The sequence below is a fragment of the Eumetopias jubatus genome, unplaced genomic scaffold (genome assembly GCF_037043125.1).
Source record: "Eumetopias jubatus isolate StellerSeaLion01/CBP00866 unplaced genomic scaffold, mEumJub1_p1.0 scaffold_1, whole genome shotgun sequence".
In the NCBI taxonomy this organism is placed as follows: Eukaryota; Metazoa; Chordata; class Mammalia; order Carnivora; family Otariidae; genus Eumetopias; species Eumetopias jubatus.
In genome coordinates, this window is record NW_028274807.1 from 188,267,181 (window position 1) to 188,292,796 (window position 25,616).

Below are 25,616 nucleotides of genomic sequence, written 5' to 3' on the forward strand. Positions count from 1 at the left end.
CTGTATGTGTAAATGAGGTCCTACTTTGGCAAGAATGTTATAGATCCAGGCCTGACAATCTGATTTCTCTTCATCTGGTGACAGTTAACATTGACTATGTCATTCCTTCTCTACTTTCTTTCGAGAGAGCAAAGCTCTAGGGTGGCTTTTTGCATCTATTGACATTTTCAAACTTGAATCATTCTTAAGCGGAAAATAGCATCTCTTATACTTTGTTTAAGGAAGGTGACTTATATGTTCATAATCCAAATTGCTTAGCGCAGAAATGTTACTGATCAAATAGATGGTGCTCTATAAGCACCATTTCTTTCTGTGTGAACAATCAAAGACCTAATCATGTTAACAGGCCACCTTATGAAAAAAAAATTGCCAAGTTATTTACAAATATTTCAAGATTGAAGATGTTCATGAATATGCAATCATTTTGCACGCCCAAGAAATCTATAGCTCCCATAATGATGTAACCAGCATTAACAAAGTAAGCAGAGCCAAAACATTTCCCCAGAATATTGAGCAGAATGCACAGTTCAAGAAAAATTTCCAAAATTATCTGATCAACTTTGCCTAAAATGTTTAGAAGTCAGCAAATTCTACAATAAAGATCAAGTGACAAAGAAATGATATGAAACTGAGATAAGGATTAATATATGCAAAATTGGAGTCTTGAAAAGATTAACCCAAAGAAACTCCTCTTTGGACAACAGGCAAAATGAGAGAGATGGGACAGAACCTAGCCCTGCGAACACTCTAGTATATAGACTGCAGCATTTCCTTCCAACTTACTTAGAAACCAAAGACAATACTGTTTCCGAGCGGGACATCGTTAATAGCGCAATAGGCTGAAGGCAACATTTATCCCATGATTAACTTAGAATTGTAGAATTCCAATAAATTTATGGTGCACATGACTCTAGTTCAAAATAAGCAAACACATGCAGTTTTAGAGGTATTTTACTCTGCAAAGGCAAAAAACACGGCATTTTAAAGGTCAAAGCCTACCTCAAGTCATTAAAAAATGTTTTCAGGGTAAACAATTCATAATTTTTTTTTCTTGCCAAGCGCTCAAGCATAACATCCAAAGTAATGCCATACATGCCCAGAATTCAGTCGGCCTGCTATCCCCCTGGCTAGATGCAGGAAAAACCCAGCAGAGCTCAGCAGGATAATCATGGAAATATATCACTCACTAGTCTCTCCAATTACCTTCTTGATCCAAGGAAGTCTAACCACACCCCTCTGGGTTTCTAGGCACCGCCAGTAACATCATAAAACTACCAGGCAGACAGGCAGACACGCATGTGCTACTGACCACCACCAGCTACCCAGATCACACATTGTCTTTCAATCAAGATAAATGAAGCGGAAGGGTGACAAATCTTTTTTCTCAGTATTAAGATGAATATAAGGCTATGGCTAATTAGAAGGCCTCATAGTTATCCTCTTACATATTTCTATGAAATTTCTCACAACATGAGCCAGATAATTATAAAATTACTATTAACTAGCAGAAGGCCAAGCAATTAGGACAACGCTGTAGACCTGATCTCGGTTTTTGTCTGGGAAGACCCTGTGGTGTTAGAGGACATCCATTGGAAAGATGTTATGTCACTTACATAATCTGTTTCATTAACGAATACAGAGACCATTACCATCACTAACCACGGGCCAGGCACTTTCTATGCCCTTTAGGTGGATTAACATGTACTCCAATCCTCCCAATAACCCTGGGAGATAGGTCCTATTTTCCTACTCATCTCACAGTTGAGAAAATAAGCTCAGAAATATTAACTGAAGGCTGGACTATGGCAGAAGCTGGTTGCAGACCCAAGGTCAAGGGAGAATGGCTGTGGTCTGGGCCACCACAGCCATTATGCGAGTACATATATAATTCCCAGACGGGAAACCACGGGATGAGGCATTTACTGAGCACCCAGGATTCAGCCAGACATCAGGGAGATGGGTCTCTGCCCAAGGGGCACATTTGTGTTGGAGAAGCGATGACTATCAGCAGGAGTGAGCAAAAATTACATGGTGAAGACTCCACATGTCACGAAAAGGAGGGATGTGATAACTCAGGTGAGAATAAATGTTACCAGCACAGTGGTCATGAAGAAAAAATATATGAGCTTGAGTCAAAGGAAGCGGTTTTCACTAAGTACCGTTTAGATGGGAGATGGTGATGATAGAATGAAACGATCTCAAGAGAGACTCAGTAGAATGAGAAGACAATCACCATGTGTTAAGCCCTTACTGGTCATCAGGGACTGTGCTAAATGCTTTCCATACATTTAGCTTTACCAGAACGAGGTGAAGGGGACATTGTTCTCACATGACACACAAGTCAAAGGAAGCAACATGTCCAAAGCATGCCATCTGAATCCTGGTGTACTGAACATGAGGCCTGTGCTCCTCCATACTGATGCCTGATTTGTCTTCATTCTCCAAGGACAATTTCCAGGAAGAACAAGAAATTAAACAGTATCTTGGTTAATTAAACGGAGTATCTTGGATAAAATGTTCCTGTTTAATTTTGTGCCAGTATTTTTAGTTACAGAATTTTCAGATACCAAAGATTTAAATTAGGCAAAAATGAGAGCCCTGCTTTCATCCTTAAATCACCCCATTATAAGATGTTTGGTGTAGTCAGTTGAGAATCAGCACCTTCAGAGTGAGATTGTTACTCGGTATTATTTACACTTTGTTCCAAGATTTCAGCCTTTGGTGGTTGGAATTAAACTTCATATATAAGAGGTCTTTTGTTTTGGTCAACATCCTTATGTATCACTTCTTATGGAGTCTGAAATGAGTCTCTGGTTTGTAGGTACCCAAAGAGGTGCATTCGGAGAGGGTGAACATCTACTGAGAAGAAAGTACCAAAGGTGAGAGATTCCATGGAGGTAAAAAAGAGCTTGAGATTATTAACGTTAAATAAAGCACTGTAAGAAATAAAGAATAACACATTGAACATAGAGAAAAGCTTTTCCAGAATCTGCTTATGTCTCTGTTGTATTTGCAATTTGGAGCAAGGTAGAGGGAAATCACCCCTATATTGGTCTATGGTTCTAACCTCTTTGTACATGCTCACTTTGCTTTCTCTTCCTCTTCAGGAATAACATAAACAGAGAAGGAAAAAACTCGCTTTCTTGTCTTTTTTGCTATTAGAAAGAAAAAAAATCAGCAGCCAAGACTGTTCTTGAACATCAACCCCAGGGAGGTGCCACAGAGGGCAGCCCGTTATGGGGCTCCGTGGTCAGGTCTTCAGCCTGTCACTCAGTAAAACTGTCTAGCTGTCATTCTTGTTACCGATGGTGGAAAGCATCCTGTGTGCCAGGCACCTAGGGGCAGTGGTGTAAGTGGAAAAGCCAGAGCCAGATGGCCTGGTGGTGCGACTTCACCTCTCTGTAATTCCCTTCCCTCATCTATAAAATGAGAATAATAATGACTTTTCATAGAGAGTTACGAAGAGTCAACAGATGACCGAAGTATTTACAAGAGTGCTTGGCATTTAGTAAATGCTTGATAACTAGGATTTATTGCTGGGTGGTAACTGCTTTACATGCGTGGCCCTGATTTGGGGCTATGATTACCCATTTTATAGATGGGGAGACTGGCTAAAAGAGACCCAAGAGCTTGGCCAAGGTCCACTGTCATTATCAGGCATGGGGCCAGGCTGACTCCAAAGCCTTATTTGACCTCTCTCTCTGTAGACCTTAAATTGAATATACGTGGTTAGAGAGGGCAGAAAACCATAATAAAATCTTTAAAAAAAATAAAAAGCAGTGTTTATTTGACAGAGAGAGAGAGAGCGCACAGAGGGAAAGGGAGAAGCAGACTCCGCATTGAGCAGAGAGCCTGATGCAGAACTTGATCCCAGGACACTGAGCTCATGACCTGAGCTGAAGGCAGACGCTTAGCCAACTGAGCCACCCAGGTGCCCCCAATAATGCTTTTTAAAGAAACTTTCTGACTTAAAAGGAATGAAATGATACACTTTAGCTTTAACAGTAAGCTTCAGTCAACCTGGAAAATTCACACTGGTATTCTGATCACGTTGATTATGCCAGGTAAAATCAAGTGTTGTAGTGTTTACCTTCTTGCCAAGACACTTAGTGCTGGGGTTGACTGGCTTAACGTCCATTTAAGAAAATACCCGTACCGGCAGGGTACGGGTACATATATAATTACCATTACCATTCCAGAGGGCCTTAAGTCACCCACTGTGCCACCCATCTCTGTGAAGTTCCTTTAACCCATAGCAGTTCCTGCAACCCTATGCCAAATCCCAGCCAATTCTGTCTCTCTGCAGGGGGAACCTATAAAGCCCCAACACAGTCCCTGGGTCAAGTCCCTCCTGCTCAGACCTTACACTCCCTGCTCCCCCAAGTCCCACAACTGGGCTGTTTACCACCCCTCTAGTGGACAGACCTGGATTTCAGGAACTCAGTCCCTTCTTGCCTGCCTGTTCAGCTCCCAGAGGCCAATTTCAGACCTCTCTCTGCACTTGGTAATACCTCTGTGTCCACTTAGGAAGATAAAGCAAACATGAAATAAAAGAACATTATTGGGATTTTAGTTTCCGCGTTAGGGCACAACAAATAGATTTTTGTCTAAATCAGACTCTTCGGATGCAAGGAGTGTTGTGGAGATTGGAACATTTTATTTCCTGCCATAAAAAGAAATCTCTTTTCATTTATGACACAATGAAGTCAATAAAGAAAAGGCTTCATTATAGTCAAAAGACCAATGAATCTCCTTTGGAGATAATCTCTGTATAAATAAAATATGCCAACAAGGTTGGTTTAATCCCAAGGGTTTTAAACTGCATGTTTAAAACCCCTTTATAGGCTGGCACCCTGCTGAAGCCAGTGACCTTCAAATTATTAAGATGTATTTTAACTGCTGGAAAGGCATGAATCATTTCTGGATTTCCAAGCTACTGGTTAACAGCAACATTTTGTTTTGTAACGCTCTTATTAGCAAGTTAGATCCTCTAATTTCCACAAAAAAGCATTTCTAAGGACATTTGTGCCTGACAATATGCACATTTGGCAAAGCCCACACAACACATTCAATAATCAGGTTAATTTCATGAGCTAAGTTTTGATTTTAAAAAGCTGGAATATCATTAAAGTCTGAAAGAATACTATAATGCAGTGAAAATAGTCTGTAGATGATGTATGTACGTAATGCTTCGGTAACTGCAATGAAAACACTATTGAAGTTTGTACTTTAAAATGAGTATCTCCTGATTGGAAAGTCTAGATTTTTAAAAGTACTTGCAGATGTTAATAATATGGATCTTAAAGGAACTGTGTGACCACTTCAATTATCTTAAAAATGTCACAGAATTATTACTTAGAAAGCATTAGAAGGGGACTGATCGCTAAGTTACTGCATGCATTCAATTATGCTTTACCCTCCCAGGGTTAACAATGGAGAACCCATAACCATGGAACATTCGATTCTGAAAAACCTTTAGTGAAAAATATTAAGAGTCAAACCCCTTTCATTCTCCTGCACAAGTCAGAGTTCAGCTTGCCTGGCAAACCAACCAACCACCTAACCACTGTTCCCATATATGGAGCAGGCACTCTAATTCCAAATTTTCCTGATTAAAGAATTAATATCACTTTTATAGAGATTGGAACCTAACTTCAAAAGCACTTCTTTAATTTCTTTCACTTTGGATAAATACTCTTGCATCCGAAGAAGAGTTCTTTCTAATGTGGCTAACCAACCTCAGCCATCATATTCACATTATCTAGCATTTCCACATTTTACTAAGTGTAGGTGAAAGCAGGGAAAAAAAAAGTCTTCATTCTGACAAGACTGTCTTTGCTATGTTAAATCAGGAGAACATACTGAAGATTCTGAACTCCTGAATTTCAATTCAGTTAAGTAAAATTACTAAATGGCTATCTCCAAGGGATGAGTGATCAATTAGCAAAGCTCTCCTTAACCATTGCCTATTTTATAATACTTTTTAAAAATCTAATGTAACTTACTGATTCCACTTATGCTGTTTTTGATTTAAAGACCAGAGCTGTTTATGAACTTCAACCGCAGCAGAATCATGCAAAAGTTTCAACGTATTTATAAATTTCTCCCTAGGTCATTTAAATCACGTAGGCCTATTTTTGCACAGGGAATGGAAGTATAGGTGGGTGGAGAGTCCTTTTCTTAGAAAGTAAGAGAATAAAAGGGACCAGGGAACAGAATTAGAGATGAGTTTTTGATAAGGAAGGAACTTCAAAAGAATAACAAAACTATTCAGAGGGGCTGTAGGAGAATTCAGCAGAGAGGCAAAAGGTCAGTATTGGTAGAAGATCATCATCAAGAACTCGGTGGCGGGCGCGGGGGGGGGGCAAACTACAGGGGATATTCACATGTATTTGAAATGCCTTGACTTAATGAATATCCAGATGAGGAGCTTGAAGTCCTGAGATACCAGAACTGTCAGAAGAGCATGCCAAGGGATGACAGAGCCATTTCAACGCATCTGTGCTTTGAAGCCACACACACAATTCCAATGGTAGCTCCACCCTTCCAATCAGCTTAGGCGAATTAATAGGGTCTCTGAGCCTCAGTTTCTGCAGCTATTAAGATGAGGCTGTCCACTGCACCTGTCTCCACAAGGCTGACTAGTGAAAATAAACCATGTCATCAGTAAACGTTCAATACATTTGCATGATGATGTTTTCTAAAAACAAGGTTAAATGTAAAGGAAGTCCTAGGAACAGAGCTTATTGCACATTCTAGTGATGACCTAGAAGCTCTATTTTATAACAGTTTGGTGCCTGAGTTTTCGATCTTACCCTGTTGCATCCATAACATTTTTAACCAGTATAATGGTTCAGTTTACCAGAGTGGTTGTCTGGAAATATCTTTTTTTAAACAATCAGTTATAGGAAATAAGGAGTTCAAGTGATAAAGGTTGATAAACTGGAGGCCCAGTAGCCCTGTTACTAGGTTTTGAACAAGGATAAAATATATAACTGAGTTTGGGTGCCCGGGTGGCTTAGTCGGTTAAGTGTCTGCCTTTGGCTCAGGTCATGATCCCGGGGTCCTGGGATGGAGTCCCGCATCGGGCTCCCCGGCTCAGTGGGAAGCCTGCTTCTTTCTCTGCTCCTCCCTTCCCACCCCTGCCTGTGTGCTCATGCACGCGCGCGCTCTCTCACAAAAATAAATAAAAATCTTAAAAAAATATGTAACTGAGGTCTAGCGGGTAGAACAAGTACTTCATATGAATTCTGTAAATATCCTACTATTTTTGGAAATAAGAACAACGAGATAATTCCTCGGGTAAATCATTCAGAAGGATCCCAAGGAGGTCTCCACTAAGGAAAAGTTAGGTTGAAAGCTTTACCAGAGTGAAAATAACCCCCGAATTTATTAAAAATTTATTTCTTACGCATGACATAGTTGGATGCTAATAACCAGAAGAAACCGTAAGAATAAAGAGAATAATGGATCGTTGAAGTGCATCATAAATTGCAAAATATTTTACAAATGGGACTATCAAACAGGTCAGTGGGGGTTTTGTTTCAGAAAACGGGAGAGAATGGGATGAAACTGAAAAATCTGCAAAGAAAGGTCATGGAGAGTAACTTCTTCCCAGTTAAGGGTGAATGAGTTGATTGGTCTTGGCATCCCCCGCTCCCCCACCACGAAGGCTGTGCCATCTGGGAAAACAGAGAAAGAGTGGCCTCACTCTTGGTTCCTCTCGTCCTTTACTGTCACACTGCACTACCCCATTCCAACTATTTCATTTCCACAGCTGCGTTACAGCTCAAGGCTGCGTTTACTATGTCCAGCGAGGGACAACTGACCACCATGGATTTCTCAGTCAGTGAGAATCTGAAGCAATTATCTTTCCATGTACTTACACCACCAGCGAGTACGAATTAGGAAAAACTCATGTTTCAATAAACGCCCTTGGGTTGTGAGTACAGTAGTCCCCCTCATCCGGGGTTTTAGGTACCTGCAGCTGCGGTCCAGATGCAGGTGATCCCCCTCCTCCTCCTGATGTACCGTCAGAAGGACAATCGTAGCCGAATGCTACGTCACCAAGCCTACGTCACTCCCCTCACTGCAGCCCGTCCCACAGGCATTTTATCTTCTCGCACCATCACAAGAACGGTGAGGACAGTACAATAAGATATTTTGAGAGAGGGACCACGTAACTTTTATTACAATACGTGGTTATAATTCTTCTCTTTTAGTATTAGTTATTATTGTGAATCTCTTAGTGTGCCTGATTTATAAATTCAACTTTCTCACAGGTATGTACGTATAGGAGAAAACAGTATACATAGGGTTTGATAAGACCTGCAGTTCCAGGCATCCACTGGGGGTGACAGAACATATGCCTCACGGCGAAGGGGTTGGGTGGGGAGGACTACTGTATTTACCTTGGTGATTAAACAGGTAGCTGGGAAATGAGGGAGAAAACACTCAAAAGCCTTTCTGGTCTGAAACACCTACCCAGAGGTGCAGCAAGGCAGGAACAATGGATTGGCATTTTCTGAGGATTCTAGTGAACTGAAAATCCTCAAGTCCAAGGCAAAGAGCAAGGCGTGGTGGGCCACACCCAGTGAATGCGGTTCAGTGTGCGGGACAATCTTAACCTGAGTACCAGGCAAACGCTCGCTCTCCACAGGTACTGGGATGAATAATATGATTTGGGAGGGAACGCTTCAACAACTGGCTTAGAGTTTCCAAAATGCTTTTACATATAACATCTCATCGGAGTTTTAACACTGCCTCAAGTGCAGGTAGATCAAGCATCCTATTCACTTTACAGATTCTGGGAACTCAGGCTCAGGGAGGTCAAGGCATTGGCCAAAGGTTTCACGGCGGAGGCAGGGCGAGATCCTAGGTTTTCTGATTCCCTATCCCGTGGGAAAAGAAAATAAAAATTGAAAGACAGCCCAAGAAGTACCTCACCATTTAACCTTATAGAATGGACTTCAGCTGTACAGGTACCCACCAGCTGTGTCTGTCAGATGACTCAGTTCAGAGGAGAGAGAAGCTCCTAGGCATTTTCCAGAGGTCAACACATATTCTAGGTGATGCAAGAGGAAAATGATTATACACACGTGCTAGCGCATGAATCCTGCAGATTGGACAAAACTACTTATTTCATGCAAGTGGAAGACTGAGGATTCCTGTCTGCTTCCTCTCCTCTCAAAGGCAGGAGTGCAATTTCCTCTACCAAGACTCAAGGGTGAGGGTCAGCGAAGAAGAATGGAGGGGAACACAAAACCTATCCCGTCTGTCTGGGAATGGGTTAGTAGCCATGAAATGATCCAGTGGGAACTTACCCAGAGACTTTTCTGCTACCCCTCTTGTTTCTGTGTGACAAGCTTTCGTGAGAGAAGGTGACCAGAATGGAGAAAACATGGTCAACTCCAGCAATACCTAATGACTTACATATACCGACACACAAAGGTGACTTCACATATACCGACACATAAAGGTTCAATTAACTCCCCTACCATAACTGCACCTAGTGAAGGTTTTTTTTAATGTTTTATTTATTTGACAGAGCGCGTGCTCACAAGGGGGAGTGGCAGGCAGATGGAGAGGGAGAAGCAGGCTCCCTGCTGAACAGGGAGCCCGATGTGGGGTTTGATCCCAGGACCTCAGGATCATGACCTGAGCCGGAAGGCAGATGCTTAACCGACTGAGCCACGCAGGTGCTCCTTGTGAAGGTTTTTAAACAATAGAAGCATTCCATGGCACCAGGAGAACGACTGTAACCTCTGAGCTTCACAGATAGAGCCTCTGAAGAACTTTAAGAAAGGTTTGCTGACATGAATTCATTTATTCAGAGAATTAAAAATGCTCATTATGTGCCGGGTATTATTCTAGCACTAAGGAGACACCCACTTGCCTTTATGAGGCTCTCATTGGAGAAGAAGGAGACAATAAGCCAACAAGGACAATACATGGTATATCAGACGGGGAAGACCTTTGTGGAGAATGAGGGGAGCTGCAGGTGTGTGGGATGCACCGCTAGAGGAAAGTAGTGCCTCTGTTTACAGAAAGATAATTAATGGCAGGAGGATGGATGTCAGAGATATCTAAAGATAGATATTTACCAGTACATAAACCCAGAGGAAGCAAGTTCAAATCTGGCAAAAAGGAAGGGATGCCAAATACACATGGTGGGACCATCTTCAATTCCCACGTCCCACCTACTACGACCAACCAGCTGCTGCACTTCTTACTGTTTATGGCATTTGCTAGGATTCACTAGAGTGTCTCCCACCAGTCCCTACCCCTAACACCAACTGAGGGTTTCATCTTTTCTACCTGAGGACCAATGAAATATTCCATTGCCCTGGACCAAGAGTGTATCCCTAGACTTGCCCACAAAATCCTAAGAAGCAAAACTTCCAACGTTAAGATAAAGTATTTGCAGAGGAAGGAATCTTAGGAGAAAATGCGAGAAAACCATATCACAAATTGCGATTAAAAAAAAAGTAAGCGCCAAGTTGCCTATCAAAATGAAACCTGGTCCAAGTGGATTGCAAATATCTGTGCTTTCCCTTTTGTCTACTGTTACCTCCCCTCCCTGCATGTGAGTCTACCCTGTATAAACTCATAGCTGTTTGTTCCTCTTGAAGAGGACTTTATGACACTGCAGATATGTAAAGGAGCAAAGATTTCATTAAATCCCCCTCAGTGAAGGATCTCTTAGGGCAAGCTTTCAAAGGCTAGGAAAATAATATTTTGTCACGGCTGTCACACAAAAGTGCAAACAAAAGAGAAAAACAATTAGCCCACTGGAAAGAAGAGTGTGTCTTACTTACCCGGAATAGGAATCACAGGGATACTTTCGTTGGGGACCACCCGAGGGGAACTGCTATCTTCCACGTAGAAATGAGCTGTCTGAAAACATTTTCTGGGTAGGAAAGAGAAAAACATGCCAACGGTGAGACCAGAGAAATACACTTTGAGGTCTTTTTTTTTTTTTCAATTCTTCCTTCACAGATTTTACCAGCTTTAAATACCACATAGCACTGAGTGCAAGCCTATGGAAAAGTAACAAGATTTAAGAAGGACAACATTCCATCTATGGGAAGACTCCCCAAGAGCTGAAGAATATTTACTTTTGGTTTTTATTGTACCATATACCATCTCCTGATAGTCAAAAGGGAAAAGCTTACTCGTAAACCGCTCAAATCCACCAACACTTGGCATCAACGGAGCAAAACTTGGTGCACAAACCGTTAGGATGAGCCCCCCCCCACAATATTTCTAAATTTGACCTGTTACAAAAGAGTAATTTGATCTTCTAAACCTCCAGCACCAAGTTCAAAACCACACCTCTAACCCTCCCAAATGCAGTCATCAAAGAGCCCCAAGTACACAATAGCACCACATTGTTAGTGCTCAGCAAAGGCCCCCGAAGCTACAGACAGCTCTCTGAGAGGGTCAGAGGGCTTGAAGGGGGCAAGCCCTCAAAATCCAAGGCCCTGGCCAAACCACATCAGAGGTAAGAACCTAGAGCTCGCAGGTGTCCCCTGCCTGTTGTGTTATTTTACCTGGACTTCAGGCAAAGCAGGGAGCAAACACTGGTCATCATAGGACAGGCAGTTCACAGAAAAGCCATCAGCAGCTCACTCAGCCTCTGCCTACTGATGCTGGCCGGCCCTCGGCTTTCCAGCATCCACGTCACTGCTCATTGCGGCCCTAATGAGCTGCCGGAAGCACAGGCTGAATATTTAATGAGGCTGCTCAGCGTGAATGGCTATTGTGACCAGAGAAGGGTCCCTGTTCGTCTGGCGGAGGGGCTTCACAATAGCTGGCCCTACTGCTGGGGCTGTGAGCCAAGCAGGCGGCATCCTTCTGGTGCTCGGTGTCCCTGGGATCCAGCCCGCTCCTCTGGCGCCTCACACCAAGCCCCGATTACACACACTGCAGCTCTACTGTTCCTGGGGGCTGCATTCCAACCACTAGAGTAAGTCAACTTTTCTTCAGAGTTGTCTTTGCTCTTTGAATCCAAAGTATCCTGGGATGATTCTGCTGGGCATGGCATTTTTCTTTAAGCAGTGCCTGTTTCCAGACGGGAAGCAGCTCTAACCGATTGTACATTTGGGCACTGTTCTAGAAGCAATCTGGACTGCTGCTCCATGCCATTAGGGGGTTCTGAACATAAGTCACTCCTACTCGGCACACGTCTTGCAGGACTGCTCTTGCAGAGGGCTGAAAATGATTTTTTCCCCCTACAAATGCCTGGCATTGGTAATATAAATAATAAAACAAGTTTTCATCACTCATCGTTAGCTGCCTTTACCTAAATTTGGAAAGAACGTCAGTCAGTCTGACTTAAGCTACATGGATATGAAATGCACAAAATGTTTTAGGGCTCTGGTAATAACCAGATCTTCTACTGAATGTGAAAATGATGGAAATCCATGCGAAAACACACACACACACACACACACACACACACACACACACACACACGATTTACTTGTCTGAGGGAGTAGCTTCTTTCTGTTTCTAAATCAGTCATCAAGTTTTTCTAATCTTGGATTCCTCTCTTCCTCAAATTTGCACAGATTTCCAGAAAGTAGCATTCAAGTTAAAACACAGGTGACAGACTTCACAAATGAGGTAAAACCTTAACCGCCCAGTGTCATAGCTAGGGAAAACCTGCCTTTGTTGAGAAACCGGACCATTCAAGAACTTACTAGCCCAAAGAAGTGCTCTGTAACACTGAAATGACATGCAATTCATCAGGTCAGACTCGAACTAATTGGAAACACACACACACACACACACACACACACACACACACAACAAATGAGTCTCCTGTTTTAAGACATAATTACTATACCTGTTAAATTTCTAATATATAAAGCTATTAGTACAAAGAGTTGCTATTGGCCAAGGCATTGCTCAAGACAGATGACTCTGAAAGGATAAACTATATTGTCGATTCTTTTTCTGGAAGAAGGCAGGCAGACTGTTCACTCACTGTTACATGTGGAGCTAACGGCTCTGCATTCTCTTCGGGGACAAAAAAAAAAAAAAAAAAGGCAGTGTGTACCGAAGCACATCACACCCCAGTGCCCCATGTGTTGCTGTTTATAATGGATTTTCCCTGGAGCAAAATAACCCTGTGATTGTCAGAGAAAAGCGCACCAGCGCTGATGAAGGTCAGAAATCCAGGAGACACACAGCTCTCCACATCTGTACCCTGGTGCATGTCACACCTACTTTCCTCCCACATGAGGACTCAGGTGGGCAACTACCTATAGAACTTTGGGGAAATATCTTCCCTTAGAATAAGGACTCAGCACCCACTGCTCAGCATGGAGCGTGCAGATAATGCCTTCCCTCTACAATTGCTTAGAAGCTTTAAAGCCACTTCCTTAAGCCTGGCTAAGCATGCGAATTACATACATAATATACGATGGCAACAGAAAAATTAGGAAATACACATGAACGAAAAGGAAAAGCAATCAATTAAAGTTACTCCAAATCCTCTACCTAGTGATCATTACTGTTAACATTTTGGGGGTATATTCTTCCATGCTTTTCCTCTTTTATTATTGTCCCTCAATCATCGGTGATGAGGGGCCAGAGCGGTCTGACCAACAAGACAGACAAGGTGCTTCTCTGGGTGAAGATCTGCAATAAACAAGTCAACCAGTGATTTCAAATAGTCAAGGGCTATGAAGAAAGTAAGACGGGCTGAGGTTGCTACCAGAGCAGAGACCTGGCTGAAGGAGATTAGCCATGGGCAGGTGTCGGGGAAGACCACTTCAGGCAGGTCAAGCAACTCATTCAAGAGCAGAGTGAGCTTGCATGCTGGAGGAACTGAAAGGAAGCGAGAGGTAAAGCAGGGAAGGGCGGCAGGAGGCAAGGGGGGAGGGGTGGCCAAGAGCCAGATCATGGCAGCTCCAAGGCCACAAGTTTCCCTGGTATCTACGGAAAATGGAAAGCCAACCAAGGGCTTTAATCAGTGGAGGGGCACAGTCAGACTCATCTCCTTAAAAACGCTCATTCTGGCTGCCATGTGATGAGTCGGGGGGACAGGGCAGCAAAAATGGAGCAAGGAGATCCACCCACATACAGACACATGGACAGGCTGTTTTCTGTTGTGTTTGTAACAAAATTAAATCATACTGTACCTAACTCCCTTATAACAAACAGGAACTGACATACTCATTAATGCTAGCTTCCTCCCGATTTTATGGATGTGTCACATGGTTAGATATTTAGCCCTTTAATCACTAATTACTAGAGGTCTGCTTTTTTTTTTTAAGATTTTATTTATTTATTTGAGAGAAAAGAGAGAGCACAAGGGGGGGGGGGGCAGCAGAGGGAGAGGGAGAAGCAGGCTTCCCCCTGAGCAGGGAGCCCGCTGTGGGACTCGATCCTAGGACCCTGAGATCATGACCTAAGCCAAAGGCAGACGCTTACCCGACTGAACCACCCAGGTGCCCCTGGAGGTCTGCTTTGAGTGAGGGACTGATCCAGGTGCTAGTTTGGTGTCCACTTTTCAACACCATTGACCACACTGAGGTGAACTCTTTTGTGTGCAAATTAGACATTGTGGGTTTAATACCTAAGAAAATCAGCTGGTCCAGGGTCAATGCCACATGACATTGGGTCTGAACTCACTCCTTTCAGAGAAGTCCCACGAGAGATTGTCTTTGGCCTTCGGCAGTGTCCAGGGATAAACAAGTCAGGGATTTTGAAAATGAGGGAAAAGGAAAAACAAGTTTTCATGCCTCTAAATGTTTCCACTGTGATGTGTTGGAAGAGGTAGTGCTGTCTCTCATTTTGAGCTCAGGAGAATGGAGACAGAATTTCTGAAAATGCTCAAGCAGGTCCCTGTGCATACAATTTCAAATTTCTGTCTAGGTCCGATTCTCTTTCAACCAACTTATTCTAAAAATGCCTCCTTGAAAGAAAGAAACAGATTCTGGATCATAAAGGGTCATTTTCTAAAATTATCATTACTTCACAATGAACATTTGTTTAGCAAATACCTTAAAAAGGGAAGGAAAACAATGAAGTGGACCACGTTGGGAATGAAAAATACATTTACAAGTTTAATTACCAATTATAGTCTGCTAGATCTCCACCATATATTTTATATTCTTCCCTTTCCCCCCTTTTCCTTCCCTTCCTTGCTGTCGCCACCCATATGTCTCCCCTAAGGAACTGAGAACAGGTAAGTTTTTTCCAATGACCCTGACTGGCTTAGTCATGATCCAAATTAGGTTTTGGAGGGTCCTGAAGTCAGTCAGTCTCTCTCTCTCTCTCTCTCTCTCTCTCTCTCTCTCTCACACACACACACACACACATGCACACGCGCACACGCCAATAGGGTTTCAGTCAAGCAGTGGTTATCAATGAGCAGTACATATGTATCTCTTTGGTCTGGGGAGCTTTTAAAACACCCATGCTGGAGGAGCCCCACTCCTAGTGACTGCAGCTGAGCAGTTCCAGGGTGGAGGAACAGGCCTGTGTCATCTGGAAAAACTCCCCCGAGGATGCTGGTGTGTACTGTCCCTGGTTAAGAAGCACAGTGATACAGGGAAAATGGTTCCAGAGAGTCTTCAGTACTCTAAGAAAGCCACTGAAGAAATAAAACAGTCTCAGATGGCACATACCATTAAAAGTGACCATAAAAGCAAGCATCTAGAATTTAGAGGGTCCCAGATGGGATAAAAAAAAAACTGTAGCTGAGAATTCAAGGATGTTAACATAATCCTTTCAAATACAGGAAAAAATAAACTGCATCTCACATACTTAAATAAGAATTTGAAAGGTCTTCCGCTCTGTTTCTGTTGGAACCTAAGTTCTCAGAAAGAGGATGGCATTTCCTGAAGTTGGAGCATCGTGTTCTGCTACCCATATTGGAGAAATATCTTCTCAGATCGCAGATTCCTCAAGTGAAAGTTTTTCCTCCTAAAGTGACTCTTTACGCTGTGGACTGCTCTGCTTATCTGCCAGCCAATTAAATTTTGGTTTGTGTCATGGAATTGAATCTGTATTTATTTATTAAGTAGTTCATGGATGTTCTGATGTACTTATTCCAAGTGTCCTGCCACTTGAACAAAACTGAAAAACAGAGTCAGACGGCTCTCTCGAACTCATCCCCGTGAAGAAATATCAAGATAGAGTTATATCAGACACTCACTGAATGCTTCTAGATAGCAGCAAGAAAGACACCCCAGTGGGCACGAGGTAATTTTTCTTCAGTTCCAACTCAAGGGATACGGGGACCAGAATGCAAACAAAAAGGGAGATGTGCATTTGCTGGTCCCTTAGTTGGCTGCACTCCTTACGTGCCTCTCATAGAAAAACCGCCTCTCTGCACTGAATTGACAGTCAACCGTTTAAAAGTATACATTTTTCATGTAACACAGCTCCTAAATCCAAGCCCAGTGTTTCTGGTGCTTGACTGAAGATGGCCAACCTATTAGATAGACATGCAACTCACGAAAAGTTCCAAGTAGCAAAATGCAAACACACTAGCTGTATCACTTTTCATTCATTCATCCATTTTTAGAAAATTTTAAGACTTTTAGGAAAGGCTTGACTGGGAGTCAAGAGGATAATGTGTGATACCCTCTCTAGTAGCTCATCAAATTGATATGGATTCTGCGAGCAGCTCCCTCGGTCTCAAGCCCAACCCCACATCTGTGGTCTGGGCCCGTGCGGTGCCTCGTGCATGGATGGATCAGTCGAGCTTATAAAATGCCCATGGACACGTTAAGTGGACAGTCATGAGCGTTTGGTCTTGGACTAAGATTTCTAAAAGTACCTTCTCATTCCTTTAGGTAAGGAAGAGATTTTGGAGAGAGAGAGGCTTTTTCAAAAACCAAGGATTCTCTGCTTGTCATCAGGATGCAGTAAATATTGACCAGTATCAGCAAGCCATGAGTGTCGATTCTCCGAGCACCGGCCCCCCCGCAAACAGCGTGCGTGCACACACGCTGCCAGCACAGGACAGGCCCGGGGCATTTAACTGGTTCTCTGGATGAGAGAGACAGACAGACAGACAGACACACTCCCTGACTGCAGCGGCTCCGACAGTACTTTATCAGTGTCAATAATTACTCAAGTTACAGAGACTTACTATTCAAATAAAATGCAGCAAACAAAGATGAGGAAGCAATCTCTAGACTTGCCCTTCTCCCTACCCATCTCCTTCCAGGAATCAGACACACCCTTAACGAAGAACACCCAGAATGACCCAAGTTCTACAGAAAGACTTTCCTTTCTGTTGCTTCAGTTTTTTCCCCAAATACTTGCAGAGATAACCTTTGCTATCTTCATTCTTTCTTACATCTCTTTCTGCCCCTCGAACAAGAATCTGGGAATAATCGAGGCGATAGAGACTTTTCAAAAGCAAACTGCTGATCTTGAGTTCTGAAAGACTGAATATTGGAAAGGTCTGGAATTCCACTTAGGACCACTGTATATCGAAAAGCGTCCTCAAAAGGTAGCGTTTCCAGCCCTGCTTACAGGAGCAGAGGTTTCTGAGTTACACAGACATCTGGGTCAAAGTGTACATCCCTTTAGACAAGAGATGAGAGGTCCCATTGTTCTCATTCTGGATCCCTGGCTTCTTACAACACTGCCCTCCACATCACCACCGCTGGGGCCCGGGGAAGAGCAGATCACCACGCCATTCCTAGAGTCCTACACAAACCTGGGATGACAAAATAACCGAACAATGTGTGGGGATCAGAAGCCCAGTCACTATCTTCCAATTAAGCCTAACGGTTTTATAATCATGTCAGGGTGACAAGGAGTTTGTCAGCAGTGTGCAGCTCAAAATGCTAATTGCAGACGAGAACGGGCAGTTGGCTAAGCTACTGCTGCATATTAATTAAGCAATCCTAACTGATTTATATACTGCCCTCATCTAAATTTACAGTGCAATGCCTGCTAATAATCCCATTTATTTTCATGCCGTTGAGTACAGAAATCACATTAATATTTACTTTCGTGAATGGATCTGTTGTAGTAAACCATGTATGAATAAGAGCCACTTATAAACAGAAAGTTGGGGATATTCACATGCCTTCAAGGAAGCTGATTGAGAGCTGTGTTTAAAAAGATGTGGATTGATTTATTAGGGCAAAATGTTTCTAGAAATTGAAGTGACAAAGACAATAAAGGAAAAGCCTGGGGCCGTTGTTGGGCTTTTCCTCAAAGAGGAGTGTCTGCCTGAAATAACTTAGGGGTCCCACTTGGAAAAGAGCCCACTCTAAGTTCTGAGTTGAGATTTTTTTCAGATGCAACCACTCACTTGCTGTTCAGTTTCCTTTACTGTATGTGAAATGATTCTGTTTGTCAGCTCAGTTTATGCTTGTATCATCTTTCCAGGAAGGAATCTCCTAGAAAGAAGAATTCAGAATTGCACTGCTCATTTTCATATGCTCCAAACCGTAAAAGGCACATGTGATCTGACAAATATCAAAGTACTTTGGGGAATAATCAAATGGCATATTTCACCTCAGGGCAATTCTGGAAATCCCGGGACACAGGGTTGTCATACCTTGGATAACTACAGCCTGTCAGATGTGAGGAGGAGATGAAGGGAAAAAGGAAAGAGGAAAAGTGTACCCAACCATGAAGATGGATGAGGTGTGAGAGAGGATATGTATATTAAACGAGGAGAAAAGGTTTCAAAATATTTTGGGTCTCACATGGTCAGGAGAGATGGCCCATTCAACTCTTGTTACAGCTGCAAGTGACAAAAACATGATTTCTGCAGCGAGAATTTCATGGGAGGATACTAAGTGCCTGCAATTAGCATCTAAGGAATGTGGGAGGAAATTAAATTATATACACCTAAGTGGTTTCAGCACAATACACTTTCATGCTAAATATTAAGTTTGCCAAGCAATCCCTGGAGAGTCGTAGGAATGACGGAAATACTGCTAATGCTTTCCAGGAGATAAGACAGCAGTGGTCATTTCATAAACCACATTTTGAGTGGACCGAGAACCTGAACAGGGCGGTTTTTACGTCGTGGCTGGTGTTAAGCAAGGGAGCTCTAGACTGCACTTCCCAGTCCTCCGAGCTTTTACCCAGAAAAGAAGGCTTGAAGTCGGGGGCTTTGAGGTAGCTGTCCCACACTTAGAACGCTGGCCTGGAATGTTCTGAATTTCTGAACTGAGGCTTAAGGGACTCTCCACCTCTCCTCTTGCCACTGTTTCAAGGCAGTGACACAATCCACCACGGATGGAAGTAGTTCATGGGGACAGGATGGTCTGACTCCTTTTGGGCAGGAGGTGGGAAATGTAAACTCACGTTTTATTCATTACACATGATTCAACATCTGTAACGTACAATGTTCTGGTAAACACTTTTTGGCGACTATTTCATTAATATGCTAAGTCGGTCAGCCTTCAGCTGGAAGAGTGTTATTTTAAGGATCTAGCAAGGTATGACATGTCTTTTCACTAAAAAGCCCTATGGTAGTACTTTTTAAATACTTGGGACCCTCCGGGAAAGAGAAAAGTTGATTTAGACATCACACTATCAACCAGGTCAAATTCCAAACGATTTAGGAGTTTAACATTAAACTTTGAAATCATAAAAGTACTAAAATAAGTCATCTCAGAATGGAGAAAGACTTTCTAACAAGGACTCAAAATCTGGAAACCAAAAAAGAAGTTTATGGGTAAATCTGAGTATATGAAATCGAAGAAACAGCATGAAACAGAGTTCAGAGACAAACCACAGATTAGGAAAAAATATTTGCAACCCTGATTGCTGACAGTCATCTCTCTCGATTAGAAAAAGACCAACAATGCAAAGGAAAAATGAGCAAAAGACCAACAATTTAGAGCAAAAGAAACACAAAGGACACAAACATGAAAGATGCTCTGCCTCACTCATGATACAAGACAACACATTCCAACTATACTAACACACCATTTTTCCCCCCACCCATGAGGCTGGAAAAATCACCCCCGCTTGACACCACACCATGCTGGGTAAGGTGTAGGGAAACAGGGGCTCACGTGTTGTTGAGAGAAGCCACCGTGGGTATGGCTCCGGGGAGGGCAATTTGGTGCCATCCATCAAAATTACAAATGCTTGTCGCTCCTGACAGAGCCCATTTCCCGACTTTTATCCTACAGATAGACTTCTCCACTTGTGCAATGACATAAAGTTATTCACCTTGGTACTTCTTGTAATAACAAAAGACTAGGAACAACCAAAAGGACAGCCATACAGGACTGGTGAAATAAATCAGGACAACCACACAAAGGAATAGTGTGCTTCTGGAAAACACGAGGAAACCACTGATGCACAGAGGAAAATCACGTTAAGTGAAACAAGCAAGGTGTAGGATAGAGTACGCAGTGTTCTGTGTAAAAGGAGATCTGGGGGTAGAGGTTCCTATTTGCTTACACACCCGCCCCCAATGTCTGGAAGAAGAGACAACAAACCAGCAGTCGTGGTTACCTATTTATGAGGAGGGAGGGAGTCAGATGGGTAGGTGACCAGATGAGATGGAGGGGGATACAGAAAATGAAGCTCTTTGACTTTCAGCTGCGTCAAGTATTACCTATTCAAAACTTAAATCAACTACTTTTTTTGTGGAAAAATTAAATCCATGGGTCTGATTTTTATTTATTTTTTTTCTTCTCTGTTCTGGGGGGATAACTGGCTGTCACTTCCCGTAACCAGTGTCTGCTTTAAGGGTTCTGTCCACCCTCAGACTGCACAGGCTTCCTCCTCCCACTGTGCGCGGGGACGGTTCAAGGCAAGTGAGGTCAGACCAAATGGGCGAATGGATATCACCCTCGGGTTTATGTGCACAGACTTTGCAAGAGCTATTGTAACTGTCTGGAGGATTGCTCTTCGGGCAGCTTTTTGGGCTCTTCTGATTCCCTGCCACATTTTGGATGGGATGCAGACCAGGACAGGAAATGAGAGTGGAAGAAAGAGGCCAAGGCAGGAGATGAGAGGCTGACGCCCCACTTCCCCGATGCATCTGCAGCCTGGCAGGGGAGGGTGGGGCCCCTGTTCTCTGGGAGGCTTTTTATAGTGCAGCAGAGGACAGAACTGGGTCAGAGGCTGCTGCCAATGCTCCCGGGATATAGAAGGAGGGAGGAGAGGGGACAGTGGGCTGGTGGTCTTCGGCACACGCAGCTATCAAGAGGAACGAGAAACTGTAAGCTCTGGAGGAACAGAGTATGGCAGGGCAGCCGGCATAAGGAATAGGGGAGATCCAAGCCCCCGGAGGACAGGATCTCTATCTGACCCACCCTTCATCATGGATTGGTTGGCAAAGCCTATCCAGCAGTGAGGAGAAGGGGCACTGCTCCGGACTCAGACCGCCACGGGGCTGTCCCACCTCAGCCACCCAAGAGGGGAGCCCAGTCAAGGAACTTCTCAGAGTCTCCATTGCCCATCCTTTGGATGGGGAAATATATTACATACACTAAGCACTTCACATGTACTCCCTCATTTCCTCTTCGCAACAACCCCATGAAAAGGAACTATCATTGGACACCAAGGCTCAGAGGGCTTTGTTCAGTTGTGTAAGGTCACACAACCAGGAAGAGATAGAGCCGCAGTGAGAACCTCTCTCCCCGAGCCAAGGCCTGTCTATCTTTACTACTATATTATCAACAAAGTAAAATATGGGATCCATAATCAGGTGGATTCTATAAACACTTGTAGCTTCCCAAGATAGTGCTCGACTTCTAGATCTAAATGAAAGTCATTGTGCTACCCCCAAGCTTCTGGCACTGAGAAGCAGAGAAGAAACCAGAGAGACTGAGCACCTTGTAACAAAACACACCCTCCTAGGAACTAAAATACATTTATAATAAGCCCACTCCCACATCTGGGGCTAGGAACAGAAGTTAGAGTTAACCACGGGCCACCTAGCTATAGTATCATGTCTGAAGAGAATGTAGACATCAGATGCGCATTATCTCTGTGATGTCCCTGAGGTGATCCACTTTTTAAAGTGTTACAGTCAGAAACACATCATATTTATAACAGACTGGGCATGAATATTAGGCATTTACATAATGTCGAAGGTACTCTAAGATTAGAACTTGGAATCTAATGCTATACAGAGGGGATTCTATTTCGGTCTTTATCATTGGAGTTTTGGAAACAGATTAGAACACTGAAGTCTTCAGTAAGTAAAAAGATCTTAGAAAGAATAATTACATTACCGGTGTCAGCAGTTACCCCTTTTCCCTACAAGGCCAAAACCACACCATGTAGCTTAAAAGAAGGTAGATCATAGAATTTCTCATTCATCTTCCACAATTCCTGTACTCTACCTTCTCAGATCTCATAAGTACACCTGATTAGAGTCGATGGGTATCTAAAATTTCATCTCAATAATCTGACTTATCCTCAACCAAGGGAGACAAATCATTTCATGTAAAGATTCTAAGGTAAATACTATAAATTGGTTCATTGAAAGTAATAAGAAACTACTCACAACACAATATTAGTGAATTATCCTAATTGGCAATATTAAAATATTAATTACCACATTAATATTAAGTAGAGTTTGCCTAGATAAGCCTTATAAAAATATTATCAAGAGGCTCATGTGGGGTGATTAAGATCACATGACCAGGAGTTCTAAAGGTTTACTGTACATCAGGACAATAATTTTTCCCAGTCTTCAAGCTATCTAGAACCAGTGTGCTTTCATTTTTAAAAAATTCCACTCTTATGGGAAAACACGTTATATCCCCCATTTGCTCACTTCTCTCTTCCTTTCCTACTCTTCTTCCTTAGCTTATTTATACATTTAGGTTTCTAAAGGATATTTTTCACTTGTAAGGCTTAATGCATGCGTTTTTGTTTTTTTTTTTAAAGCTCTGAAACATGCAAACATCTGAAATTTTGGAAAGATAATGGATGCAACTGACATACAGACACATCAACATAGAACATTCCAGTATGTCCCCTTCCAGAAATAAAAACACCCCCCAAAACTGCCAAATAAAGCAAAGCAAGCACACGTGGGACATACTTTCATTGCTACCAGCTACCCACAAGCTGTGTTGGTTATTTGCAATTCTCAACTTTTGGGAGTTGGGGTAAGAGAGGTAAATGGCAGCACTGTGCTGTCTAAAGGACTTTCATCCCCAGGGCAACAAAACAAAAATCCAGCAAGCCAGTCCCGGCCAAAGAGGCATCCCCCCTTAAGCTTGACCGCCCCTCACCTGCTCCCCTTCTCTCCTCTCTCCCCAGAAGAAGGCACTTCACGGAAACGTCTGGGAGAGCCCTTGGACTTTATTTTGTTACACCCTCTAAACAGACAAAAAACAAAAGAGAACAGGTATAGAAGACAGTACTTTCAACTGGCCACCAAGAGTTCCACATGAATGCCCTCCCTCCCACCTAACACAGACATACCCATCACTGGTCCCAATTTGGGGCATTTTCAAAAGAGAAAGCCTACACACAAAGGGGACTGGGTTTATCAAGCTTTTTTTGTGCTTAGTTAAGTAATACCACATGGGAACTTTGCTCTTAAAAGCAGTTGTTACAGGTTAGAAACCTATATGACTCCTGGTCTTAATGGTAGGTAGGGATATCACAAATCCAATCATGATTGGATTTTCCCATTCATATATCTAACCTTCCACCTTTGATGTGATGCTTTGGCAAATGCGATCATTTAAAACACCACTAAAGTCAACAGAACTAAGGAGGAATATCCTGGAGATCATCGGAACCTCCCCTCCGTCGCAACTGTATGTGAATGTGGTGCCATTAGACCAGTTAGGGTTTTGTCTTCTCTCCATGCATGCCTCTCATCTCCAGACACTTTACTGATTCACAAACCAGACTGGGGAACTGGTGGGAGAGACACCTCAGAGAAGCAGTCTACCACTATCTACTAGGTCTAATGTTCAGTTTCCCCTTAAAACTTAGTAACGGCAGCATTTGAGTCTTGTTTCTAGCTTTTGAAAGATACATTTATTTTTTGTTCCACAGGAACACTGGAAGGTGTTTACTTAATTACATTTAATCCCCTAACAACCTAGGCTATATAGGATTTCACACCGGAATGATTCCTATTCTTCCCAAACTCTTGTTGATAGAACAGCAAAGGCAAACTCGCTTGTAGCAAAGTTCTCTTTCATTGGAAGTTCTGTTGAGCCCCACTCAGAACTCTGAATTCAGGTGTGTGATTCCAAAGAACATTGGAGAGCTTCTGATTTACCTGGTAGTTTTTACTCTGGGATGAACATCCTTGAATTCTCAAGTGTTAGGTTTCTCTTCTAATACCACCTTTCATTTATTTTGAGAATCATTAGCCTCTATACTGGGTAAAAGTTCTTGGAACAGGAACCAAAACTTGGAGAAGCCGAAAGTGGGGAATATGATTAAAAAGCGTGTGTGGGTCAGGGTGGGGGGCAGGGAGCGTGCTATAATTCAGAACTCCCTGTCTCCCTCTATTGAGTACCTTCTGGAACTACAACAACTGTCCTCAAAACATCACAAACGTACTCGGTGCAGCGATGAACATTAATCTGAAGAAATCACGAGCGTGTTGGGAGTGTTTTTGCAAATCTTCATAGAAACTTGAAATTTGCAGCTTCCTAAAATATTTAGACTTCTTCTCAACCCTTAGCCCTACTCTGAATTCTGCCAGATTTACTCTTTCGGGAATTTTGGAGTGGAGCCGGCTATCTCCGCAGCTTTTCCTCACACACAATCACAGGCGTTTAAAACTACCACCCGTAAACTGACAACACTTCGCTGAGAAGCAAATGCCATAAAACCAGTAAAATACCTTGAATAACTGAGGGGGCCACCTGAGCAAGCCCATAGGACACAATTGACCCTGGGAGAGAGGGCACTTAATTGTGAGAAATCCAAAGACAGGTGTTGGTTGTGTAGCAGAGACTCAACATAGGCATTTCCCTTTCCTGAAAAGTCAGTTTGCTTTAAAAAAAAAAAAAGTATCCATCTCTTTCCTCCTTAACAGAACCAATCCCTTCTTTTAAGTATCACAGAATATGTTTAAATGGCAACCTTCAGCAGCGAATCTCTCCCTGCTTTTGTCTAATGACTACGTGTTAGCCTGTTCCAAGAGCTTCGACTGGCATCTCAGGGCCAACTCGACAGCAGGGGGCCGGTTACTATAACAACTGACAGTTCTTGTGAATTCTGAAAAGCCCCCGAGTAGCCATTTGGGAAACGGTTATTGAGCGAAAAGTTGCCTGGGATCGGCAACATTAGCTGGTACTTGACCCAGATCCCCGGCACACAGCTGCAGGGAGAAAGGAAAAACAGTGCCCACCTCAAGGAACAGCTGGGGACCTCGGAAGGCTCCCCACCCCCATGCCTTTTAGCATCTCAGAGCAAAGACAGCTTAGCACCACCATGTCATCAACTCAAGCCCTCCGAGGCAAGCCATATTTTGGCATCATGCAACGCGCCTTAGCTCTCCCCACTGGCTTGACACATTGTCAGGATCTGAAGGGTTGAATTGTAAAAATTATTCCTAATGATTAAAAAAAAAAATCTAGAAATATGGCCACAGAGACGGGTTCCAGAAAGGGATGAGGGGCATGGGCAATCACCAGTTTTAAAAGAAAAAATTGATGCCTGGAATACCAGGG

The 25,616-nt window shown here is 42.9% G+C and overlaps 1 protein-coding gene across 2 annotated transcripts in view; it reads right to left on the reverse strand.

Annotated features, from left to right (window-relative positions):
- The window catches only part of PTPRG (protein tyrosine phosphatase receptor type G), a 696,389-nt gene that overhangs the window by 42,332 nt on the left and 628,441 nt on the right, over window positions 1-25,616 (reverse strand). Inside the window, exons 14-15 of one of the 2 annotated variants that reach the window (XM_028110376.2) lie at window positions 23,205-23,291; window positions 10,818-10,909 (exon numbers count right to left, since the gene is read on the reverse strand). In XM_028110376.2, the coding sequence (XP_027966177.1) occupies window positions 10,818-10,909; window positions 23,205-23,291 (179 nt within the window). The remainder of the gene's footprint in view (window positions 1-10,817; window positions 10,910-23,204; window positions 23,292-25,616) is intronic. The other variant, XM_088021953.1, reaches the window with a different exon arrangement.